This window comes from Rhinopithecus bieti, unplaced genomic scaffold, assembly GCF_001698545.2.
Source record: "Rhinopithecus bieti isolate Rb0 unplaced genomic scaffold, ASM169854v2 scaffold_12155, whole genome shotgun sequence".
Classification (NCBI taxonomy): Eukaryota; Metazoa; Chordata; class Mammalia; order Primates; family Cercopithecidae; genus Rhinopithecus; species Rhinopithecus bieti.
In genome coordinates, this window is record NW_016807423.1 from 4,374,184 (window position 1) to 4,400,408 (window position 26,225).

Sequence of the window (26,225 nt, forward strand, 5' to 3'; positions counted from 1 at the left end):
TATGAATGATTTAACAGGAAGGCACTATCTATTCTGTTACAGCCAAATAAAAAAAATGTTTTTATTTTTAAACATCTAATTTGAGACTAGATGTATATTTACCACATGCATTGTTCTGGAAACTTAAAAAAGTTATATCCAGGGTAGAAGATGTTCTGGCACAGTCTCTGAGGGTGGAGCAGAACCAGCCATCAATCCTTTTTTCCACCATCTGGGAGGTGGAATGTCTGTCTACACTGGGGGTTCAGTGGACCTAAGTTCTCAGTGAGGTACAACTTTGCCATACAGTACTGTTTATTTCTATTTGATTTGGATTTTAGAATATGAAGTGGCATCTGAATAGCTAGAATTTAGTAGTTTCTAGCGTAGGAAAGGAAATCCACATGAGATCCTGCAAGCCAGATGATGCCCAATGTATCTAATTGCTAAACAAAGCAAAAGGCAGCAGCTTTGAACTATTAAAATACAGAATGTTTAAGTTACAAAATCCTACACACATTCAAACTGGGCAACAAGAGAGTCCTGTGATTAGCTCTCCTCTCAGAGCCAGAGTCTGCAAGAGTAAGAAATGCTTCAGGAAGTCCCACCAGGCAGGGCTGAGGTCAAGGCCAATACCAGTTCTGAAGGCTGTCACTCCTTTCCAAGGGGTAGACCTTAGTAACACAGTCACCCAGTTGGTAACGGAGCTGCAACTCAAACCCAGCCCACATTGAGCTTGAGGCAGGGGGATATTCTGTTCTACATGACATAAACAAGTATTGTCCCCAAGGGAGTCAGAACCCTGAATAAACAGAAAGAAGGGAAGGTCACTGACCCTACTTTGGGTTTCTCACTTCACGGCAAGAGACATACCATATATCTAGTATAGGACAACACAGGTACACGCAAAGCTTTAGTGCAGCTACACAAGGCTTGACCCGATATGCTGACACAAACCCCACAGGGGCCGGCAGGAGCTGGTAGAGCGCTTAGCTTCCTCAGTGCTGTGGCGAAAGACAGGCTGCCTTGCCCCAAAGAGCATCTGGAAAGAAGATGTATGAGAGCGACCACATCAGGCAGTAAAAAGCAGACAGAGACAATGGGGAGAAAAACAGCATGATGACACCTGGAAGAAGAAAAGTGCAGACACTCAATTTCTAGAAAGCTCTGTCTTCTATGCTTTCTACCCCTGCTCTCCCCTCCCCACCCTCCCATTCTTTATTTTCACATAGTGCTTAAGAAAGAAACAAAAGAGACAGGAGCCCTGTCTTCAAGTTCAGTTTAATAGAGATAGGTAAGTAACTAGAGAAGTATAGCCCAATGCAGTCTCAGGTTCCATTGTGTCAAATTCACATCAGAAGTTCCAGCCAAGAATAAATCTGAATTGCCTTTGTTAGGGAAAACAAAACAAAACAAGACAAAACCGAAAACTCTTGTCAGGAAAAAAAAAAAAAATCTTCCTCATTGTTTTAAATTTAACATGTGATAATGACCAATGCAGTATGGTATGTATGCAGAAAAGAGTTTACATGCAGGCCTGAGACTGCTATCTTCAGAAAGGCCTTCTTGCAAGGCTGGCCCTTGGCTGATAGCTGGAAGCTTGAATAGTAAACAGTTCCTTAGACCAACATAAAACTTTCCCCAACTGATAAGAGTGTCTCGCTGTTCCTGGACTGTCCGTATAAGCACAGTGGTAATACCTGCTTTCCTTCTGGGAGTCTGGAATTTTGGTATGTGGTAGGCACAGGGTGCTGACGTGACCATCCCCCAGTAAAAACTTGGGCACTGAGTCTCTGATCAGTTTCCCTGGTAGACAACACTTCATTGTATTATCCACAATTCAGTGCTGAGGAATTAAGTGCATCTCGTGTGACTCTACTGGGAGAGGACTCTCTGAAGCTTGCACCTGGTTTCCCCTGAACTTTGTCCCATGCACCTTTTCCCTTTGCTGATTTTGCTTTGTATCCTTTTGCTGAAATCAATCTTAGCCACGAGTACAACAACAAGCTGAGTCCTGTGAGTCTTCTCAGAGGCGGTCTTGGGGACTCCCAACACAATTTACATCTCAGATTCGCCACCAAAAGACAGAAGAGCACTCACATTTGTGGAATATCTATTTTGCACTAGACATTCTGCTAGATATGTACATTTTTTTTCATTTATACTTCACAATAATCCCGTGGTTTAGAACTAAGTCTGTTTTCCATAAGAAGAAACAGAAGTAACCCATGCAAGGTCCTGATTCAAACCCACTTCTGCTTGACTCTTAAAAACTAGACACACTGCCTCAGGGAGCTCAAAAAGAGGACAAAGAGAGTATGAGCCAATGGTATTTCCATGGGAATGATCACCACGTGTCCTGTAAGAGAAATCAGAACATATGATCTGATAGAAGACTGCTTCTAGGAGTAAGAAGCAGTTAAGGATATGCATGGGCATTTTGGAATACTGCATTTCAAGCATAGTCATTGATCTGTTGAGGCAAAAAGACAATAGTGAAAACCAGAGTTGTCTTGGAAAGTATGTGGCCAGCGTGTTGGCTCATGCCTGTAATCTCAGCACTTTGGGAGGCCAAGGCAGGAGGATTCCTTGAGTCCAGGAATTTGAGATCAGCCTGGACAAAACAGTGAGACACTGTCTCTACCGTATATATATGATACTGGGGTACTGTCTGTAAAAAAAAAAAAAAAAAATTATATATCATAACGTCTCAGAGTGCTGGTCACAGGCCAGTTCTCAGACGTATGAAGCTCTGTGGGGTAGAAGGGACCTCAGTCTAAGAAGGCGACTGGCTGCACTCCAAATAAAAGGAATGTCCATGGAAGCCATTTTGAAATCTACCCAGTAGGGCTCTGGTATTAACTGTTGTCAAAATCTGTAAGGTGCAGTTTCCTCCTTTACTCACACAGCAGGACAATCTGAGGAAGGCTGAGGCCAAGTATGTGGTTTATTTTGAGACGAGGGGGATCAGTAGTATCCACAGGAGTGAAGAACACTAAGAAACACTACTGTTATGAGATAGGAGAAGGGGAGGTGGAGGAGAAGAACGAGGCTAGAAATGGACACATCTGTACCAAAGGATTTATATTTATTATCTCATTTAATCTCAGTAATCCTGCAAAGTAGGGATTAGTGGCTTCGTTTTACAGATGAAGAAAATTGAGCTCAAAACAGTGAGGTATTAGCCCAAGTTCATACAACTAATATGTGCTAGAGTTAGAGCTTGGGCTCAGGTCTTCCTGAGAAGCTTCCAAACCCAGAAGCTTCTCACCACCGTTCTGCCTCTGCCACCTAAGGCGTAGGAGGAGCCAGCTCCTGGAACTTGGATAGAGCTGTTGGTGCTAATGTTACAAAAGGTAGAAACCTTAAGAGAAAGATCAGGATGAAACCGAAGACCCTATAAACTATAGTGGACTCACACGGGAATAATGGAAGAAACTCTGTATCCCCACAGATGTTTGTCTTGTTTACAGGAGCACATTTTAAGAGAAGAAAAGCTGATATTCCTTGAAGGAAGCCCTAAATCAGGGGAAGCTCTAGGGAGACTTCTGCAAGGCACCAGTGTGACCAGGAACTCAGGACCTGGAACCCAGTGCTCAGTTACTTCAACCCCAACCCTAAGAGTCATCCATGTCTCCTCCTCCCTCCTCAATGTCAATTCTATTTCCAACATTTATCTCAAATCCATTGACTTCTCTTTATCTCCACTGCCACCATCACCTCTCATCTGAACAAAAAGTTTGTTTTCCTACTTACATTCTCAGGCCTACAATCTATTCTCCACATTGCAGTCAAAGTGATCATTGAAAACTGCTGCTCCAGCCATACCGGTTCCCTGCATAAATCCCTTTAGAAGCTCCTCATTTGCCTTTGGTCTCAAATCCCAAATCCTGCCAGGTCTGCTCACCTCATGGCCTCAGTCTTTGTCACTGGCTGTCTCAGCAAGTTTCAGCCACATTGCTCCACTAATGTGTCCAGCCCCTGTGGCCTCAAAGCCATCACAACTGTTCCTCTTCCTGAACCTCCTGAACCTCCCCATCCCCACCTGTCCACTCCTCTTGTAGGTCTCACTTAAATGACACCTGCTTAAGGATCCTTTCCTTCCCTTCAGATCATCCCAGCCTGAAGTAGGTCACCTTCTGACACTCTCTCAGAGCACCATGCACTTGCATAATACATACAGTAAAACTCTATGTTTCTAGTTATTTCTGCCATTATTTGTTTGGTATCTGTCTCCTCTGTGATCAGGCTCTAGATTCAGAGGCAGGGACTGTTTGCCTAGTTTACCAAATTGATTTCCAGTACCTGGCACACGGGGGGTGCTTCCTAAATTTCTTTTGAACTCATTAACATTTAGCAAATAGATACTGAACACCTCCCATGTGACTGACACACTTCTAGGCACTGGGGATTATATTAATAGCATGAATAAAAGAGAGTCCCCTATTGGGGGGTAGGTTTAGTATTTGTAGACAATAAGAAAACTAGTAAATATGTCAGATGATCACCAGTTCTATGGGGAAAAATAAAGCAGAACAAGGGAGATAGAAAAATGCTGGGGTGAGGTACAGTGGCAATAAGCTACAGTGATAACAAATGGGCCATAGTGACATTTTCACTCACCTCCCATATAAACCAATTTTTTCCAGTTCTCAGACTCCAGGATTTTGTCATATGGATAGTAGCTCTGGTCCATCATGAAGAGAATCATGAGTGAGGCCATGCAGCAGAGGATGAACCTGTTGCCTTTGGTCAGAAGGGAGGTGGAAGCCAAGATGCAGGAAGCATAGGGGCAGGGTAGACCCTTGTATGTGGAGGGGACTCCTGCCAGGAAGAACGCTGGAGATTAGCTGCTTCCCTCTGCTCTAAAGATACCAAAATGAAGCAGGCCCCTCTCTCTTTGGGTATTCCCCTACCCGGGATACAATATTCCCTTAAACCCAAAGGCAGTGGCAGGCTGAAAATCATTTATTCACAAAGACGATGCATGGGTTTTACATTGGGTTTCCAAGGGAAAGCAGACAGCCAGTAGGACCAGGGTGTGTGCCCTGGCTCCTAGGAAGTCTCTGCTTTGAGACCTGCTAGTCTAAGTCCTGTGCTGTATCTGCTCTCCCTCACTTTGTGACCTTAGGCAAGACAATTTATCTCACTGGAGCATGGTTTCTCCATCTGTTTTGAGGAACTAGAATACAACCTCCAGTTCTAGTCCAAGAATCAGTGTGCTCCATCCAAATGTCACAGGTCATGCATTGAGAAAGAGGTACAGCTGCTCCAAGAAACAAAAGCCCTTGCCTCCCAGCCCAGGGCTCTGCCAGTGCAGCCTGCAGCCTTCAATGAGCATGAAGCATGGGGCATGCAAGGAGGAAGGAAGAGGAGCTCCAAAAAAGGAGTCAGTAACTGCACCCCAGGCTTCTGGCATCCGACAGCTCCCCGTTGTGTGCTCCCCTGCCCTCTTTTCTAAGGCAACCTTGGTTCCACTCACCAGGTGAATAAAAGCACAAGTGGAAAGAAGCAGCTGACACATAGATGATGGCCAGGATCCCACTCAGAAGTCCATCCACGCCTAGGAGCAGAGCGGAGGCCAGGCCGAAGGTGGTGAAGACGGCAAAGTCATTCAGCTCGGCTCCTGCCCCAGAGGGCCCAAAGTTAGAAGAACTTATACTCCCACGTCTTGCACCTTAGCCCCCCTCTAGTAGGGGAGCTGGGGTAGTGACAAGAGGGGTCCTGAGGTCCCAGAAAGCAACAGCTGCTCCCCTGGGGCAGTCTGTAGATCAAAGACTAGGATCTCCTCCTGGCTCTGCCTTGCGCTGGCCAGTGGCCCTGGGCAAGTATTTCCCTCTCAGATCTTAGTTTTCCCATCCCTTAACATGCAAGGGTTGGACTACAATCAGATACAAACTGATAAGCTGTGGGACTTTTTTCAAGCTAAATCTTACATGGAAGCATTTTACTGTATTTTAAACCAGCTGCTCTGCTGGTTTAATTTTCATCTCCTCTCTGCCAACCTCCTCTCACCTCACCCCTACCCACTTCCACTCCAATACCTGGATGGGTCCAGAACAGGGAAGCAGGGCAGATGAGAAAACTGAAAGCCAGGACAGGACTGCCCAAAGGTCAATAAGTGAGCCAGCAGAGGAGGCGGAGCTGGACCGCGGGGCTCTCGAACTCCTGCTCCAGGGCTGCTGCTGCTGCTCTCGGGGAGGGGGGGAGTGTGAACAGGGGTGGATGCCTGATGAAAGCCTGCGGGATGTTAGAGGATGGACGAAGGGGTGACCCCAGATGGATGCTACTGGGGACAAGGATTAGGGGCCTGGGGCCTGAACTCACCCCATTTGGAGCAGATGTTGATGTGGCTGGTCATTGCCCTGACTGCCATGTCCAACAGGAAGCTGACCAGGAGCATCCAGGAGGCATAGTGGCGTTTCCTAAAGTGCAGGCCAGCAAGACCAAATGGGGAAGCACTTTCGCAGTCTCCACTGGAGACTCTCCCCCACCCCCCATTAGTATATTAGTGTACACTAATATACTTCCTACATATCTCCCACACTTGCACACATACACACATCCCTTCATGTCCCCCACACTCACATCCTTTCTGATATATGCTGCTTTTCACACCACACATGCACACACACGCCTACATCCCTCACAAACTCAATCTACAGTCTTAAACGGGTGCCCCAAACCCCCTAGAACATCACTAAGATCCCTTCCAACTCTAACTTCCAGGCATTTTTGATGGCACAGGGGACCTAGGTTCTAGCCCAGCCTCTGCTACCATCTCTCTATGAATTATTAGCTAAATCACTACCCCATCTCTAGGCTTGTTCCCCCATCTGTAAAATGAGGAGTGTGTGCTAAATGATTTAATAGATACAAACCTATTCAGATGACCTGTTTCTCCTTGTGTGAGTTTTGGTAACTTATGTCTTTTTTTTTTTTTTTTTTGAGACACAGTCTCGCTCTGTTGCCCAGGCTAGAGTGCAGTGGTGTGATCTCGGCTCACTGCAAGCTCTGCGTCCAGGTTTTACGCCATTCTCCTGCCTCAGCCTCCCAAGTAGCTGGGACTACAGGTGCCCGCCACCACACCCGGCTAATTTTTTGTATTTTTAGTAGAGACGGGGTTTCGCCGTGTTAGCCAGGATGGTCTTGATCTCCTGACCTCGTGATCCACCCACCTCGGTCTCCTAAAGTGCTGCGATTACAGGCGTGAGCCACCGCGCCCAGCAACTTATGTCTTTTAAGGGATTGATTATTTTCAGCTACAATATCAAATTTGTGGGCAGAGGCTTGTTCATAGCATTCCTTTATTATACTTTTAATGCCTGTGGAATCAGTAGTAATGACCCTTGTTTTATTTCTGATATTGGTAATTTCTGTCTTTTCATTTTTTAAACTTGGTTAGCTTAGCTAGATGTTTATCGATTTTATTGATCTCAAAGAAACAGCTTTTGGTTTCATTGATTTTTCTCTATTAACTTCTTGTTTTCAGTTTCTTTGATTGCCACTCTAATTTTTATTTTATTTTTTAAGATGGAGTCCCTCTGCTGTCCAGGCTGGAATGCAGTGGTGCGATCTCTGCTCACTGCAACCTCTGCCTCCCAGGTTTGAGCGATTCTCCTGCCAGCCTCCCAAGTAGCTGGGATTACAGGTATGTGCCACCACACCCGGCTAATTTTTATATTTTTAGTAGAGATGGTGTTTCACCATGTTGGTCAGGCTGGTCTTGAACTCCTGACCTCAAGTGATCCACCTGCTTCAGCTTCCCAAAGTGCTGGAACTACAGGCATGAGCCACTGCACCCGGCCTAATTTTTACTTTTTACTTGTTATGCTTACTTTGGATTTAGTTTGCTTTTCTTTTTCTAGTTTCCTAAGGTTAAAGCTTAAATTATGGATTTTAAATCTTTCTTTTTTTGAATATATGCATTCAATGAAATAAATTTCCCTCAAAGCAAAGCACTGCTTTCCCTGCATCCTATAAGTTTTGATAAATCATGTTGTCATTTTTTTAGTTCAAAACATTTTTAATGTTTCGTGAGACGTCTTCTTTTATCCATGTGTCATTTAGAAGTGTGTTGTTTAATCTCCATATATTTCAGGATTTTTCAGCTATCTTTTTTTTTTTGCTTTTTTTTTTTTTTTTTTTTTTTTGGAGACGGAGTCTTGCTCTGTCACCCAGGCTGGAGTACAGTGGCCGGATCTCAGCTCACTGCAAGCTCCGCCTCCCGGGTTTATGCCATTCTCCTGCCTCAGCCTCCGGAGTAGCTGGGACTACAGGCGCCTGCCACCTCGTCCGGCTAGTTTTTTGTATTTTTTAGTAGAGACAGGGTTTCACCATGTTAGCCAGGATGGTCTCGATCTCCTGACCTCGTGATCCGCCCATCTCAGCCTCCCAAAGTGCTGGGATTACAGGCTTGAGCCACCGCGCCCGGCCTCTGTTATTGACTTCTAGTTCATTTCCATGTGGTCTGAGAGTATGCTTCTTTTAAATTTGTTAAGGTATGTTTTATGGCCCAGAATGTGATCTGTCCAAGTGAGCTGGAGAAGAATGTGTACTCTGCATGGTTGGATGAAGTACTCTATAGATGTCCATTTTATCCAGGTGATGATCAATGGTGTTGCTGACTTCAAGTATGTCTTTGCTGATTTTCTGCCTGCTGGATCTGTCAGTTTCTGATAGAGGGGTGTGGAAATCTCCAACCTTGATAGTGGACTCATCAATTTGTCCTTGCAGTTCTATTAGTTTTTGTCTCATGTATTTTGATGCTTTAAATTATTTCCATGAGCTCTTTCAGACCCCATATTCTTAATTCTGTGCCTCCATCCAGCACCTGTCCCCAGGTCCCTCTAAAAGCTGCCACCACAGCTCCAAGCAAACCTGCCCTGAGAGGCCCACTCAAGTCTGCACCGATTGCAATGCTTAGGCAGCCCAGAAGAAGCAAAGGGCCTGACCTAGACCTCAGCTGTCTCCAAACAACCACAGCATTTCCTTTGTTTAGACCCAGTCTTACGTATCTAAAGGGGACTGAAGCTAAATAAAAATACTCAGGACACCATTATGGCAAAAAAACAACACTCCCAGATAATTAGGCTGAACTAAGAAGATAGAAGTTTTCTGGGCTGGGCACAGTGGCTCACGTTTGTAATCCCAGCACTTTGGGAGGCCTAGGCAGGTGGATCACTTGAGCCCAGGTGTTTGAGATCAGCCTGGGCAATATAGTGAGACCTCATCTCTAAAAAACAAAACAAAACAAAAAAAGTTTCTTTAAAAAAGAGATTTTCTGCTGTAGGTGTGCCCTACTTTATTATATTCGAAAAACCAAGACTTTAGAGAATCACAAAAATTCCCCCTGCAAGGGAGCTTAAACATCATCAGGTAAAGTCATCTTATTTTATGGATGAGAAACAAATCCAAAGAGAAGTCACTTGCTGATGGTTATAGACAATCGAGTAGATTAAGAAGACGTTACCTGCATCATAAAGGATTTATCTTTAAAGGACTGATATCCCAAAAACATTGAAATGGGATTCAACTTACAGAAACAGAATTTGCTTACAACGTTTTGGGGGAACATATGCATGTCTCGGACCTTCCAAAACAGTGCTAATTTCAAATATTCTGCCAGGTCGTATGATCTAAGAATTAGATATTATGAACTGTGGCCTACCCAAAGATTGTATAAATCTTTACAATTTATACAGGCCACCAGAAGAGAATCTCTTGACTTTCTCATAAAAACCATTCTAGACTGCCACAGCTGGAATGAACTGGTACAGTTGAGTCTGGGATCTCGGCCCTTTGACTCCTAAGCCACTGCACTTTCCCTGGGTACACTGTGGATTCCTGTGCCTCAGTGCCTGCTGTCTAGACTCTCCCTCTCCTTCCCTCATGCCATTGGCTCCAGCTCTTGGCTAAGAGCTTGCTGGGCCCCAGACCTACCTGCTGAAGCTGAAGATGATGGAGAAGAGCCCCAGGACCATGTTGGCCAGAGATAAGGCATTGGTAACATCCTTCCAGGAAACCTCATTTATCTGGGAATGGCTCTGGTCATGGCTCAGGAAGAAACTGGTACCCTTACCTGGGGCCCAAGAGAGAGGGGCAAAGGGTTTCCAAGGTCAAGGAGTCCCAGAAGAGGCTCCCAGGGACCTGTTCCACTAGACCTCATCCCAAAATGGCACCCTCCCTACATTCGGTTTCACTGGCTGGACTAGACTAAGGGAGACAGGAGGTAGATGAAGGAGACTCAGGAGGTGAAGACAAAGGTGCTGAGGATCCAGCATCTTGCAAAAGCTCAATAGCAGAGTGGGTGAACCAACACAAGCATAGTTTCCACTCCCTCTCTGGCCGCACCTTTGCCCTGCAGCGCAGACATCCCTCCAGTCCATATGCCGACCATCCTGGAGCCCCATGGCCCAGAATGCAGGGGATATAGGCCCTTCTCCCATCTGAGAGGTGGGCCCTTGTCACTGACCAAGGGTTGGCCTGAGAGAGAAGTAGTGCCAGGAAGTCCTGTTGTCCCACAGTCCAAGCTCACTCCTCCTGAAGCACAGGGCTGCAGCCGAGGTGCCTTAAGGTCCTGGTTCTGACAGGCCCCAATCAGAACAGCAGGCCTACTTCCCACAAGGGAAGAGATGACAGATTAAAAATGAATGTGTAGCCGGACACGGTGGCTCATGCCTATAATCCCAGCACTTTGGGAGGCCAAGGCAGGTGGATCACCTGAGGCCAGAAATTCGAGACCAGCCTGGCCAACATGTTGAAACCCTGTCTCTACTAAATATACAAAAATTAGCTGGGTGTGGTGGTGCATGCCTGTAGTCCCAGCTACTCAGGAGGCTGAGGCAGGAGAATTGCTTGAACCTGGGAGGCAGAGGTTGCAGTGAGCCGAGATCACACCACTGCGCTCCAGCCTGGGTGACCGAGTGAGACTCTGTCTTAAAAAAAAAAAAAGAATGTGTACAACACTGAATAGTTCACAAAGATCGTTTCACCATGTTCTCATTCCTGTGTCTGCTTCTCAGAGCCTGACAACCTCAGGAGATGGTGCTAGAATTCTCCCCTATTTTACGAATGAGGAAACTACGATTAAAAGAAAGGAAGATATTTGCTCAAAGTCACACAGTAAGTAGAACCAAATCCCATCTGATTCTAAATCTGGTGTTTCTTCTGCTGGGGGCGTAGATTTCAGTAGGAGGAGGTGTGTGGGATGTGGCAGTGAGGGAGCTCGATGGCCAGGCCTGCGAGACAGCAGCAGCCTCCCTGTGTGTGTGGGACTGTCCAGCCTAGGTCCCACAGCGCTCCCAGTCTCTCCCACAACAGGGAATTGGCTGGCCCTGCCCATCTTCACAGCCTGTCTTATCTCTGCTTTTACTCTAAGACCACATTTGTACACCTTACACATAATCTGCTTGTGCAACTGAGTCTCTTGGAGAAAGAGCCTCATTCCTCCTCAAAACTGAGAAGCCCCACTGGTTGGGGCAAATGTATCAGCCACAAATAGATCCTGCACTTGAGTAAAACAAACAAGCTTCAAGGTGTTCGCAGATCTGTCTTCTCATTTAATCCTCACCCATTTCAGAGGTGAGGATTAATCTCACCTCCAGCTCTGCCTCCATCCAGCCCCTCTGTTCAGCCCCAGGCCCACCTGGTCTGGACAAGAGCTGAGACAAACCATGGTCCTTTCTCATTAACCTGCCACAAAGATGCCAGCAGCTGGGAGGGCTGACTTGGAGTTTGGGACTAGAGTTTATCAGGGCAGCACTGCTGGGCTCACTGCCTCAGTGGGCCAGCCTCACTCACCAAAGGGGATCAGTAGCTACATGGCCAGAGCCATTGGGATTCCTAAGACCTTCTTATGCCAGAGCCCCTCCAAACCTAAGACAGGAAGCAATGCAAGCCAGGGAAATCTGGGAGGGGAAGGGGACAGAGGACTTGGTGCATACTACCTCCCCGTGAACCTGCTGTAGTGGTCTCTCCTGGGTCTCTGGGCTGACCCCAGCAAGATCAAACATCCCAGTATCTGCTGCTCAGAGTCAGTTAGCAGGTGCCTAGGGTCTGTCTACCAGCTGTCAAGCATTGCTGCTACCTCTGTGCTACTTCACAGCTGGTTAATTTTTAATTAATGGTCAATTGTCTACTACATTATCTCTTTCGTTATCTCCTCCATTCACAAACCACTTTCACATTTAGGATTTCCACTGGCCCTGTGAGCACTGTCAGGCAAGGGTTCTTATCCCTACTTTCCAGGTAAAGCAAGGAAGACTCAGAGATAGGAATAACCTAGCTCAAGGTCACACCAGAAGTGGCAGAACAAAACTTACAATTTTGCCTTAAGTGGTCTTTCCCCTGTGCTCTGCTGTCTACCAACCAATAGGACTGAGCATTGTATTGGTTATATGCTCTGCCTGAGTTGGGTGCTGGTAGAAACCTTGGTCCCTGCCATCACAGAGTTTACAACCTATCCAAGGAAATGAGTCTTTTGCATACATGTGGAGACTTATTCATAGTGGTACCTTATCTTACAGATGGGGAAACTGAGGTTTCAGGAGAGTTAAGTGACTTGTCCAGTAAATGGTGGAGCCAGGATTTGATTTGGGTCTCCTCTTTCACAATTAAATGCTGTTTGCAGCAGAATGCACAGGTCCCAGGCGTGAAAGGATGTGGAACTGAGAATAAGGGCTATAGTAGACAACAGAAATAAGGAACCACCCGCCATTCATTCAGCAAATGTTTGGCCAGGGGCAAGATGTGGTGCCTGGTGCTTGGGACACAGAGAAGATTAAGACCAAGGGACACAGTTTAGCCGCAGTACCTAACCCTGCACAGAAAAGAGGCGAGCGACCAGGCTACTAAGGGAGCACTGTAAAGGGGCTCAGCCTGCCAGGAGGTGAGAAGGCTCCCAGGAGGTGTGAGGGCTGAGGCTTGGCATAGCACCAGACTGCAGGTGATCTGGTCACTCCCCAGCTTTTTGAATGCCCTCAGGATGGAGTCCAACTCCTGTGTTTGGTATGCCACCCCTGCTCAGCTCTCCCAGCTTCCTCTCGGTCCTCCCCACCCTTCTCAGAACCTCTCTTTGGTCTTGGGTTGGGTAGTGCTCCTCTTTGGGAAGCCCCTCTGACATCCCCCACCCCCGCCTCCAGCATGTTAGGTGTCCCTCAGCTGTATGCTTTCGTCTTCTTGTGCTTACCATGTGACACTTGGCACTCTGTTTTGGCAGAGTTTTGGCACCACCTACCCTGGGGTTCCTACAGGGGATGCAATTTGAGTGCTGGCCGAAGTCCCTGTGCCCAGTATGAGGCCTGACAATAGAAGTTGTTCTGTGTTTGTTAAATTAACATCACAGGTCACTCTGGTGCTTCCCCGAGGCCCTCTGGTTGCACCAAATTTATTGACCCCCCATCTAACCCTGCCCAATGTGGCCTCCAAGAAGCCTTCTCAGATGAACGCCCAACAGTCCAGCCCCTTCCACATACCCAGCAACTACCCAGTTCTTATGATCTTCTACTTACTCATTTTTTAAAATGCTGTTTATTTATTGCTGATGGCTGCTCTGTGTCAGGCCTCGTGTGTGGGGGGATGGGGAGAAGAACAAGAGCTAGGCCGCACCCTCCAGCAGCTCAGGCTGGTAGAGGAGGCAGCTGTGTGTAGGGACAAGTGTAATGTTGGACAAGGGGATGTGCCAGCTGTTGTGGAAAGACTAAGTCTGGGGTGGGGCAGAGGAAGGTTCCACTCCTGTGGTGACATTTTTCAGGGTCTCTAAGGATGAACAAAGAATTAGGAGGGGCATTCTTGGCCCAGGGAATGAGCCCCAGGTGCGGAAGCACGATGAGGAGGCGGGATCCCTGGATCCTGGAAGAGAGGGGTGACCAGAGGTGACACTGGCAGGTAGGCTGCAGGGGGTGGTCGTGCAGACGTGACCTTGAGTGGCAGCCCGTGGCGGGGACTGTGGTGTTCAGTAAGGGGGCAGAGTCTTGGTCAGACACGGGCAGGGAGCGCAGGGCGGCTCTGAGGGGACAAACTACAGAAAAGGAAACCGGCCAAGAGACGACGGGGGCGGGGGGACGAGGGGGGAAGGGCGGGGAAAGGGGAGCATGGACATGAGGAGGAGAAAATCAGGGCTGTGACAGTGGTGCTGGAGAGGAGGGGAGAGTTGAGTATGGCTCTGAGGTTTCTGACTTGAGTGGCGGGGCGGCGCCTCCGCGGAGTGAAATCATCCAGGCAGAGCTCTCCAGCAGGTGACACGCGTGGCACAGACACGGCAACGCCGCTCATGTCAGTTCTAGACCCTCTCCCCTCCCAGCCCCCGCTCCTTTCCTGGAGGCTGGAAACCGTCCCCGGCCTCTGGGGACGAGACGTGGTCCCCTGGCCCACTCTGGCTGTCCCAAGGCTGCCCAGGCCCGGCTCCAGCCGCTACGACACCGGGAAGATGGAGCCGGGCTGGTCGCCAACAGCACCCGGGGAGCGGCGCTTCATGTCCCTTCCACGCGGCCGCGGAGGCTCACCTGGGGGCTCACCCTGGGAACAAGGCATTCCTACTTGCGATGGTGGTCCGCCCTCCTGCCCGTTTCCTGTGCGGTGGAAAGGAGAGCCTCTCGCTCCCACCCTGGCTCTTAGCTCACAATCCCCAGAGCAGGGGAGGGGTTGCGGGTCTGTAGACAGGGAGAAGGGCCTCAGTTTCCAGGGGAGCCCAGGTCTTGTAGTAGGGGCGGCAGGGAATGGAGGAGTCCCGGGGGAGCGGACGCCTCCTCTACCTGGGTGAGGCTGGGAAGGCTTCATGGTGGAGACGGCGGCCCAGGCGCGTGGGCCTGGAGTGGGGCGGGAAGTGTGCTGGGGAGGCGAGGCTGTGTCGGGATGCTGGGCCCAGCCTCTGTGGGGCCCCTAGAGGGTAAGCTCCACGCGGGCAGGACTGCTTGTACGTTTCCTTCGCTGCTGTTGCTGTGCCTATAAGAAGGGCATAGGCACATAGGAATACTATTTGGATGAATGACAAGCTAAGGAATTTGCACTCAATTCCTGAAGAAAAGTTTTTAAGTAGGAAGGTGACATGGTCAGGTTGTTTCAGAAAGACTAACCTGGCAGCCATTGTGGAGGAAGGATCTGCAATCCTGCAGGCCAGGAGGCAGATGAGCAACAGACAGGATGGGAAGGAGCCCCCTCAGGAGCCCAAGTGAGATAGACTCCCAGGGGTGAGAGCAGCGAGAGGGAGGGGATAAGAGCTTCTCAGAGGTGACTATCTTTGGCAGTTGGGCTGACAGAGTGCTACAGAAAGAAACTTTTTGGTATTGGGTAAGGATTTCAGGCACCGGTTCTCAGATAGGACCCCATCCTCACCAGCCCACTGGAAGCGACACTAGAGCAGGGATCACTGTAAGGACCCCACAGGAGAATATAAAAGGGCAAGGGAGCTAGGAGGTCAAGTGATACTTTGCCTCTCCTTGCAGCCAGCCCGGGAAAGAGGAGTGCAAGACCGAGCATGTTCTGAAGGGAACACCAGGCAGCAAGTGCTGGGCTACATGTTGTACAGACATTCTCATCATCTCACTGGAACTTCTCAGCTACCCTGAGGTTAGTGTTAGCATTCCCGTCCTACAGAAGAGGAAATAGGGGATCAGACAGCTGATTCTACTGGAGAATACACCATTAATAATTAGTGGAGCTGAGACCTGAAAACAGCGATACCAAAGTCAGACCTAGGGTGTGTGAGAAACCAGGTGGATGCGACAAAAGGTGTGCTACACACCCCAGTCTGAGTCAGGCCAGCTTCCTTTGATCATCTATGTGTTTCTCTTCATTGCTCCCTGCCATGTGGCCCATTAAAGTGGCAAATTAGCCTGGTGCGGTGGCTCACGCCTATAATCCCAGCACTTTGGGAGGCTGGGGCGGGCAGATCACGAGATCAGGAGATCAAAACCATCCTAGCCAACATGGTGAAACCCCCTCTCTACTAAAAATACAAAAAAAAAAAAAAAAAAAAATTAGCCAGGCGTGGTGGTGCGTGCCTGTAGTCCCAGCTACTTGGGAGGCTGAGGCAGAAGAACTGCTTGAACTCAGGAGGTGGAGGCTGCAGTGAGCCGAGATTGCATCACTGCACTCTAGCCTGGGCAACAAAGCGAGACTCTATCTCGAAAAAAAAAAAAAAGAGTGGCAAATTAAAAATTGTAGCATAATGATTATACCAGCTTACCTTTAAACCAAGTTTACATTCCAGTGCTAACACTTACCAGATGTATAAATGTGAACAAGTTACTTTTTCTGAACCTGTTTCCTAATCTGTAAAATGGGATTGTTGTCAGAATTAAATGAAATTATATGCTTGGCACAGAGTAGAAGCTCAATTATTAGCATTATTAATCTAAGGATAGGATCATATATCTGTCAGCCTGGACATCCCCAAAGTTTCCTTCAGGAGAAAGGAAGGAAGCAGGGTAGCTGAGAAAGAACCCCCTACCAGAAGTTTCCAGCTTTCCTCATTCTGGATCTCACAGGAAGTACAGAACAGAAACAGTAAGTTAGGCTACTTATACTTGTGCTAATACGGTAGCCAGTAGCCACAAGTGGCTACTGAGCACTTGAAACGTGGCTAGTCTGAATGAGATGTGCTGTAAGTATAAAATACATACCAAAGTTTGAATACTTAGATTAAAAAAGAATGTAAAATAATTTTTTTTTAGTCATTTGTTGAAATGCTAATAGTTTGGATATGCTGGGTTAGATAAAATGTATTTATTTATTTATTGAGACAGGGTCTTACTCTGTCACTCAAGTTGGAATGCAGTGACATGATCATAGCTCAAAGCAGCTTTGACCTCCTGGGTTCAAGCAATCCTCCCACCTCAGCCTCCCAAGTAGCTGGGACCACAGGCACACGCCACCATGCCTGGCTAATGTTTGTATTTTTTGTAGAGATGAGATCTCCCTATGTTGGCCAGGCTCGTCTTGAACTCTTAGGCTCAAGTGATCCTCCTGCCTCAGAGCCCCAAACTGCTGAGATTATAGGCATGAGCCACTGCACCCTGTGATAAAATGTATTCTTAAAGTTAATTTCACTTTTTACTTTCTGATGTAGCTACTGGAAAAATTTAGATCACACATGTGGCTCACATTATACTTCTATTAACTGCATTGACTTGGATCCTTTGCAGGATATAGGTACTGAGCTACAGATATCCGTCCATTGATTTACTTGATTTATTCTTTTTTTTTTTTTTTTTTTTGAAGTGGAGTCTCACTCTGTCACCCAGGCTGGAGTGCAGTGGCGCAATCTTGACTCACTGCAACCTCCGCCTCCCGGGTTCAAGCAATTCTTGTGCCTCAGTCTCCTGAGTAGCCTGGATTACAGGTGCCCGCCACCACACTTGACTAATTTTTATATTTTTAGTAGAGATGGGGGTTTCACCATGGTGGCCAGGCTGGTCTCAAACTCCTGACCTCAAATGATCTGCCTGCCTTGGCCTCCCAAAGTGCTGGGATGACAGGCATGAGCTACCATGCCTGGCCCACTTACTTATTCATTATTAAGAGTATTTATCCTGCGCCAGGCACTATTTTAGATGCTAGAGACAGCAGGAAACAAGACAAAGACAGTCTCTGTCCTCACAGAACTTATAATCACAGAACTTATAAACAGAAGCAAAACACACATCATTTCTGGTTGTGCTAAGTGCTGTGGAAAACAAAGCAGAATCAGAACCACTTTAATGTGAGAAGGGTTGCTATTTCTGATAGGGTAATCAGGGAAGTGGTATTTCAGCAAGGACCTAAAGGATGAGTAGACACAAACCTGCAAAGATCTTGGAGGCAATGCTCCAAGCAGATGAGACAGCAAATGTAAATTAGCAGCAATGAGCTTGGTGTGTGGGAAGAACAGCAAGGTCAGCAAAGCAGGAACATGCTGAGTCCTGAGAGTGGCAAATCACATAGAATCTAAGGAAGAAATGAGAAACTCTGGGATTTTTTTTTTTTTTAACAGAGGTGTGATCTGGTTTGTAGTTTCAAAAGATGATGTTGACAATCTCTGTGGAAGCAGGGAGACAAGTTAGGAATTACTGCATTGTCCAGGCTGGACATGTTGGTGGCTTGGACTAAGGGGGAAAGGGGTGAGGAGAAGAGAAGCAGTCACATTTGGGATACATTTTGAAGGCAGAGCTGGGACTGCTGACTGGTATGGGGAGAATAAGAAGAATCAAGAATGACTTGGGCTCTTGGCTGCTACAACAATGTGAGACAGGTGCTGACGGAAAGAGAGAGGCCTGGTGGTGAAACAGGTTTTGAGGATGAACTCAAGAGTTTAGATTTGGACACGTTAAATTTGTAATGACTACAAGTCAAGTGAAGATAGCAAGTAAGGCTGCTGGACAAACAAGTGTGCATGAAACTTGGGGACTGATGAGGGTTGGAGGTATGTATGCGAGTCAGCAGTGGGTGGACGGCATTTAAAGCCTGGGGAATGGATTAGACAACTTAGTAGAGATAAAGAGGACAGGGCCACAAGCTTGGCCTCAGAATGTAGATGTTAGGAAGAGGAGAATCAGGACACAGAAAAGGTACAGTCAGTGAAGTAGAGAAAAGCAGGAGATGATAATAGTACAAATCAAAATGAAGAAAAAAGCTTTCAAGTACAGACTGCTCCACTCAATCAAAAGCTGTTTAAGACTACAGAAATGAAATTTTTCCAGGCACATTGTAGTTCCCTCCTCCCAAGCTCCAGCTCCTTAAAGTTCTATATCCAGGCTTTAATGCCAGAGATATGGGCTCAATTGCTTATAAGTTGTATGACCTTAAATAAGTTACTTGACTTCTCTATACCTTGATATACATCCTCTACATACCTTGATATACATCCTCTACATACCTTGATATACATCCTCTACATACCTATCACTAAACGCTCAAGTGAACTACTCCGGTAGTATCTCACATAAACATCTTATTCTGCTTGAGGCCAGGAATTTGAGACCAGCCTGGGCAACATGGTGAGTCCTCATCTCTACAAAAAAAATTTTTTAATTAGCTGGACGTATTGGTGCATACCTGTATTCCTAGCTACTGGGGAGGCTAAGGCAGGAGGATCGCTTAAGCCCAGGGGTTCAAGGCTGCAGTAAGCTATGATTAAGCCACTGCTCTCCAGCCTGAGTAACACAGTGAGACTGTCTCAAAGAAACAAAAACAAAAACAAAAAAACCGTACTTTATCACTTTTGTGATTTAACTTCTTTATAGCTCTATACTGAAATCCTTTATGACTGTCTTAATTGGCCCAAACAGGATTAAGGTTATGATCAGACTCAAACAGGACTGTGTCTGAATCTGACCTCTACCACTTCCCATCTGTATAACCATGGGCCAGTTTCGATGCTTCTGCTCTGTAACATAAGAATACTATATACATCATCGATGGTGGGTTATGTGAAGATTAAAAGAGATAATGGATACACTTAGCAGAATAAAGACTCACTAGACAGTACTTATCATCTTTGTATCTGTAACACTAATACTCTTCATGTTTGTGGACTGATAACTTGAGAAAGAAAGATACAAGCCAGCTCTCCTTTCCTCCTTCCAGAGCACTAGGGTGGAGAAAGGGAGCTACAGTCAACTGTTACTCACACCCAGTAACTTGGGAAGGGCCAACGAGGTAGATTATCAATATCACAGAATATCACTGATTATTCTGGGAAATAACAGGGATGTCCTCCTCCTCCTGCAAATTTTGTTGAGTGGATCCCCACTATTCATTGCAGACACTCAAGCCAGAAATGCTTGAATTCAAGCATCATCTAAGAGTCTTTCTTATCCCTCTGACATTTTATTAACAAGATGGCAATTGATTGTACTTTCAATGTGCCATGCTTCATCAAATGTAAGATGCTATCTGTTCTGATCCTTTTATGTAGCTCTAAGAAGAAATTCCACTTAAACTGTGACATGCCACTGACTTTTAGAAGTGTCCAGGTTTGAGATACCAAAATGTTGGGGGGGGGGGGGAAGTACACCTTGCAATTGGTGAAATACAGGCCCTCTCATTCTACCACTGCTTAGTTCAGACTCCCATCATCCCTTGCCTTGATTAGGGATGGAAGCTCCTGTCTTCCCTCTACCCAGCCTCTGCTGCCAAAATAATGTTTCTAATGGCCAATATTACCAACCTACCCAAATCCTTCCATTAGTTCTTCTCCCATAGCCCCTAATAATAATAATAATCCATATTCTCCTGTTTAACTGGCTGCAATTCCCCACATGTCGTATCACTTCTAGTCAATGTCCCTTCCATGTTATTTTTTGTCTGGAATGTTTTTTCTTTCCCCTCTTCATCTATCTCCTAGCTTTTAAACACAAGGATTTTCTAGCCAGGACATATCTCACTCCACCCCTCCTTGTGACCAGGACTGCTTTGGTTGATATGGCTTAAATTGATGTCCCTTTCTTCATTCACAAATAAACTCCATCCAAAATGAACCCTACCCCAACCCCAAAAGACAAACTTCCTATGAAAGGGCAATTGGAGCCTCCAGAAAGTTCTAACTTGTATGGCTTTTTTTTTTTTTTTTTTTTTTTTTTTTTTTGAGACGGAGTCTTGCTCTGCCACCCAGGCTGGAGTGCAGTGGCCGGATCTCAGCTTACTGCAAGCTCCGCCTCCCGGGTTTACGCCATTCTCCTGCCTCAGCCTCCCGAGTAGCTGGGACTACAGGCGCCCGCCTCGTCGCCCGGCTAGTTTTTTGTATTTTTAAGTAGAGACAGGGTTTCACCGTATTAGCCAGGATGGTCTCGATCTCCTGACCTCGTGATCCGCCTGTCTCGGCCTCCCAAAGTGCTGGGATTACAGGCTTGAGCCACCGCGCCCGGCCACTTGTATGGTTTTCAACACCAAGCAGGCATCAGCTCCTCCAAGAGTCTTCCCAAATTCTCCAAGCTCAATAAGGAACCCCTCCCCGGAGCTCCATAGTATTCCACACGTACTTCTATCACACCCCTTCTTAGAGCCTCTTGGAGTTGTTAACTTGTTTCCTTCCCTACCATACTGTGAGCTCCTTGGAAATAGTGATTTCTTATTCAGCTCTATTATTCCCCAGAACCTGGAACCTAGAAGGCACTTCATACTAATGAAATTATCAGGTGAATGGATGGATGGGTAAATGAAAAGTGATTACTGTATATAATCACTGGGTCCTAGTTTCCCATTCTGAGGTGCCCCAAATCACCTCACATTGCCACTAGCCCTTCCCAAGTGTGGTAACTGGCTTAACCAGGAAAGAGCAATGCCACCCCTTGGTGGTCAGTGCAGGGAGTACATCTTACTGAACAAAAGGAAGTTTCTCTCTTTTCAATCACTGCTGTCCCGCTCTTGAGGTAAGGAAATGTCAAGAGTGAGGGAGATTTGCATTTTCAAATGATCAAGCTGATGACTGCATGCAGAATGGATTGGAGAGGGGATAGAGGAGGAAGCAGGAATGCCAGCTGGGAGGCTGTCTTGTCAGAGTTGCGAGTCAAGTGCAGATCTGTGACTCTGACACCATCACAGTTAACCACTTTGTAATATTGCCTTTTTTACCCAGAACTTTCCTTTCTTCTTCTCAACTGAGCCCTGTGGCAGATAGATTCTAGGATCTGTTCGATGATTCAGTGATGTCTGCCTTCTGGTATACATGCCTTTGTATAACTCCCTCCCTTGAATATGGGCTGGCCTAGTGACTTGCTTCCAACCAACAGATTACAGCAAAGGTGATGAAATGTCACTTCTGTGATCATGAGACTATAACTTCCATCTGGCTAGCAGACTCTAATCTTTGCTTACTTTGCTTAAGAAAGCTGCCATGTTGTAGAGGCTCGTGTGGCAAGAAGTGAGGGCAACCTCCAGCCAACAGTCAGCTAGTGGAACCCCTGAAGCCAGCAACCCTTGAGGGTTGTCAACAAGCCCGGTGCGGTGGCTCAAGCACCAGCACTTTGGGAGGCTGAGGCAGGTGGATCATGAGGTCAAGAGATCGAGACCTCCTGGCCAACATGGTGAAACCCTGTCTCTACTAAAAATAAAAAAATTAGCTGGGCATGGTGGCGTGTGCTTGTAATGCCAGCTATTTGGCAGCAGAATCGCTTGAACCAGGAGGCGGAGGTTGCGGTAAGCTGAGATTGAGCCACTGCACTCAGGCCTGGCAACACAGTGAGACTCTGTCTCAAAAAACAAAAAACAAAAAAAAAAGAAAAGAAAAGAAATTCTGCTAACAATATAAGTGAGCTTGGGAGCAGATCCTTCCCCAGTCAGGCCTTCAAATGAGAACAGCCCTGACCAATAACTTGATTTCAGCCTTACAGGGTTTCAGAGAAACCGTGAAGCACAGGACCCAATGAAATGATGCCTGAACTCCTAACCTATAAGCTCTGAAATAAATGGGTGTTGCTTTAAACCATTAAGTTTGTAGTAATTTGTTTATCTGATAACTCATGAAGTACCTATTCAAAATGTGTCATCATCATGCAGGTGAGAACCTTCTGAAAACCTGGGAAACTTTCTGTAGTCAGACTCCACTGCTGTACTACTAATGTCTCCTCCCTCCGACTCTGCAGCACCCCAGCAAAAGACCTCTGCTGCTGAGTCCAAAGAACATTCCCATGTGAACCGAGCGACCAAGTGTCATCTGAGTGAGCTTGTTAGATTCTAGCCCCATCCTGTGCAAGGCCTTAAGTGGACCATTTACAGCTCACAAGAAATGCAGTTTATGAGGATAGACCATGAATAATGGGGCGGGGGGAGGGTATTACCAAGTAGATCAGCATAAGGAACATCCATTCCTAGACAGAAACTTGGACAATTGTCAGCTCAAGGACACATCTCTCCGTCCTTTTACAGCATATTGCAATAGATTATAGCCATGCTAAATAATCCATAAACTTAGCTAATTCCACCAAACAGACAGGAAAGAAGGTAGAGTCCTACAACAGCCTAGTGGGAATAAGAACTACAGTAATTTTGCCAAAGGCCCTTAAGTTCTTGAATAATTCTTGTCAAAATGAATTTCAATCTGAGTTAACTCACAGTCAACAATTTGGCTGTTTTTCTTGTTTCTCACTCGACTGCCATACTCTCTTCCACAGTATTTTTAAGTAGTCATTTAAATGGGTTTGTTCTGCTGCAGGTGGCTGAGCCTGGGAGCTCCTCCTTGGGAGACTACACAGTGGATTCTATAATGATTAGTGGCAGCATCCAACGTCTCTTCCAAGTCTAAAATTTGTGAGTTTCAAAGTTGACTCTCCCCAAACCTGGCCTTTGCTGCTGCCTCAGATTCTCATTCACTCTAGCAAGGCAGCGAGGCAAAAGGGGCAAGACAAACCTCATCAACAGCACAGCAATCCCAGAATCACACACTCTCTGGTCCAGCCAAGCCAAGTGGTTTTTTTGGGGGGGAGGGTGGGTTTTAATCACCCTCCATTACCCAACATTCTCGTTCCCAGATGAATTTTAAACTGGAGTTGCACCAACTGTGAGACAGCCTCAACCCCAATGTTAAATACTACCAGTTATTAAAAAAAAAAAAAAAAAAAAAAACTGAAAACAGTTCTCTCTGGAAAACGATCCACCAACCTTTTTATGGGAAGAAGAAAGTCTTCTCTAACACTTTAACTTAAGGGAAGAAGTGATGGAGAGGAAGAAGGAAAGTACATTGGCCAATACTCTGAAACTGACTGACTTGGGTATCTGTGGTCCAGAAAGGATCCCGAAAGACAGTGACTCTGTCTCAATGATTATTACCATCCCAATTAAAAGTCATAATGACAGCATTTACATTCCCACAGGGTCTCTTTCCAAGAAGTCTGTGATTCACCTACGTGTCCTCAATTCTCAAGATAACAATGGGGTCAACAAGGAGGTGACAGCCGGGTCCTGTGAGAGCTGTTTGTCAGAGCCCACTCTCAGTGAGTCAGTCCCTGGAAGTTGGGTTCAGTGCATGGAGGCAGGGCCACTGACTGGCTTAGCAACTTGTCCATCATGCTGATTTTAGCATCTTGCTTCTCAATGTCCTCATACGGAGTCCAGGACAAGTCATGCTGTAGCTTGTAGGCACCAAGGAAGTCATGTGGACAACTTGTTCCCCATTCCTAGAGAAGGCAAAGGAGGCAGTTCCCATCAGGGTGGGTGGTAAACAAACTGAGCTCATTTCCTAATTATGCCACAATCTCTTTTTTGGCTTTTCACTTCATACCAGTCAGAACAATCTTTGGAAAGCAGTTACCTTACACATCAGATCCCTCCCTTGAGAAAATGAGTGAAATAATTTAAGCACAGTTATATTTTTTATAGTCATGTCTGGGCTCACATCACCCCCAGCTTTCTAAGAAACCATATACCAATCCACATGTCTACATTTTTCACACATATACCAAGAATTTCTCAGAGGCTGGAGTAGATTTTTGGGCAAACAATGTATGTTCTTACCTTTGGAGAAATGATGGAAAAATACTGCTGACCACTCTCCCGTTTATAGAGGTAGTAAATGTTGCCAGGTTTTTTCACCATATTACAAGCTACATGGTGCAGGTCGGCATCTCTGTGAGCATCTTCCAGTACCTATGAATCACAGATATGTAACGAATTAGGTATTGGAGATAACGGGCACCCATATTCAGTGATCATCCCAATTAAAATTTGAAAACCGTTCAGTGCTTAGGATCTTGGTCCCCAATAGCAATGAATCACTTTTAAGATCCAGATAACTCAGAAGAAACAAAAATTAGACTATGCTGCTATGCTGTAAAAAAGGCTTTAAAAAATTATATTTCAAGCCAGGCACAGTGATTCATGCCTGTAATCCTAGCACTTTGGGAGGCCATGGCAGGTGGATCACTTGAACTCAGGAGACCAGCTTGGGCAACATGGCAAAACCCTGTCTCTACTAAAAATACAAAAAATTAGCCAGGTCTGGTGGCATATGCCTGTACTCCCAACTACTTGGGAGGCTGAGGCAAGAGGATCACTTTAGCCCAGGGGGCAGAGGTTACAGTGAGCTGAGACGGCACCACTGCAGTCCAGCCTGGGTGATACAGTGATACCCTATCTCAAAAAAAAAAAAAGATATTTCAAAATGTTGAGCATTAATGACTCCAGGTAATTTTAAGTTTCTTTCCTATTTTCTGTGCTAAGTACATTTCTTTTATAAGTGAAAACATATTCCCCTGTTAAAATGCTTTACCTCATGGAACCTTCTCCTGGAAAAAACAAAAAAAGGGAGGCCGAGGCAGGTGGATCACCTGAGGTCAGGAGTTCAAGACAGGCCTGGCCAACATGGCGAAACTCCATCTCTGCTAAAAATATAAAAGTTAGCAGGGTGTGGTGGTGGACACCTGTAATCCCAGCTACTTGGGAGGCTGAGACAGAAGAATCATTTGAACCTGGGAGGCGGAGGCTGAAGTAAGCTGAGACCACGCCACTACACTCCAGCCTGGGCAACAAGAGCAAAACTCTGTCTCAAAAACAAACAAACAAAAACTTATACTTAACCTCTTAAGCTTATTCCTTCTATTTTACTCAACACCTCTACATTTCTAGGAGGTACTAAAGACATAAAAAGTCACAATGATTATAAACAAGTTCAGCCAATCCTGAGAACTAAATAAAGAAAATGAAAGCCTGTCTAACAGTCATTCCTTACCTTCCTGGCTTGTTCCTGCAAATGTTGGATTTGCTCAGCTATGACTGTCAGCTTGCTGGTGGCATTTGCTCGGATGAATTCATCAGCCTACAGGTGAGAGAAAACTAAACTGTGGGTTGAAAGAAGAAAAGACTTCTATGATGCTCTTTTCTGGATCCCAGTGAAGAGGGTTATGTTAATATTTTGCTTCTGCCTAAAATATTTTTCCCATTCTCTCCACTGCCCCCTAGCCTCCCACTCATCCCGAGGCCCCATTCAGATAGCACTGTCATGAGAAGGCCACCCTGACATGACTCCACACCACAGTTAAGTGCTCTCTTCTATTTCCCATAGCTTTCCACCCTTTCACTATGAACTGCAGTTACACTGAACTTATTTGGTTCTCCAACATGCCTTCTCTCTTTCTCTCTCCTGCTACCAAATATATTGAATATACCGTCTCCTCCAACCAATCCATTTTTCCTCCTGCTCTTTACCTAATAGACACCACACATTTCTCAGGTCTCCATTTTCTCATGTTTAAACCCTTATGAAATCAGGGATGGATTTTAAATAATTAAAAGACACTTGTGATCTGGCCCTTATCATCTGCTAAGGTAGAAATCTA

General features: G+C 46.1%; 2 protein-coding genes across 2 annotated transcripts; both read right to left on the reverse strand.

The window, feature by feature from the left end:
* Positions 1-891: 891 nt before the first annotated feature.
* On the reverse strand, positions 892-14,616 carry TMEM269 (transmembrane protein 269). Its single transcript, XM_017881972.1, has 6 exons — positions 14,484-14,616; positions 9,922-10,060; positions 6,307-6,404; positions 5,462-5,605; positions 4,603-4,803; positions 892-1,105 (listed from the first exon to the last, which is right to left on the reverse strand). The coding sequence occupies exons 1-6, from the start codon at positions 14,509-14,511 to the stop codon at positions 978-980; spliced, it is 738 nt and encodes a 245-aa protein (XP_017737461.1). The 5' UTR covers positions 14,512-14,616; the 3' UTR covers positions 892-977.
* An 8,056-nt stretch (positions 14,617-22,672) lies between these two features.
* On the reverse strand, positions 22,673-25,705 carry CUNH1orf50 (chromosome unknown C1orf50 homolog; the record flags this gene model as incomplete). Its single annotated transcript, XM_017881973.1, has 3 exons — positions 22,673-24,068; positions 24,406-24,537; positions 25,619-25,705. Coding segments are annotated over 3 exons (405 nt in total), but the record flags the coding sequence as incomplete, so codon positions are not given.
* Between the last annotated feature and the right edge of the window lie 520 nt (positions 25,706-26,225).

What these genes read in the sequence shown, in the direction of transcription:
- TMEM269 (XM_017881972.1), bottom strand. Translation starts at nt 14,511, where the DNA reads ATGCCTTGTTCCCAGGGTGAGCCCCCAG. An exon ending in CAACATCTGCTCCAAATGGG is followed by an intron (nt 5,606 to 6,306) that starts GTGAGTTCAGGC and finishes CCTCTGGGGCAG; the next exon opens with GAGCCGAGCTGAATGACTTT. An exon ending in AAAATTGGTTTATATGGGAG is followed by an intron (nt 1,106 to 4,602) that starts GTGAGTGAAAAT and finishes TTCTTCTTCCAG; the next exon opens with GTGTCATCATGCTGTTTTTC.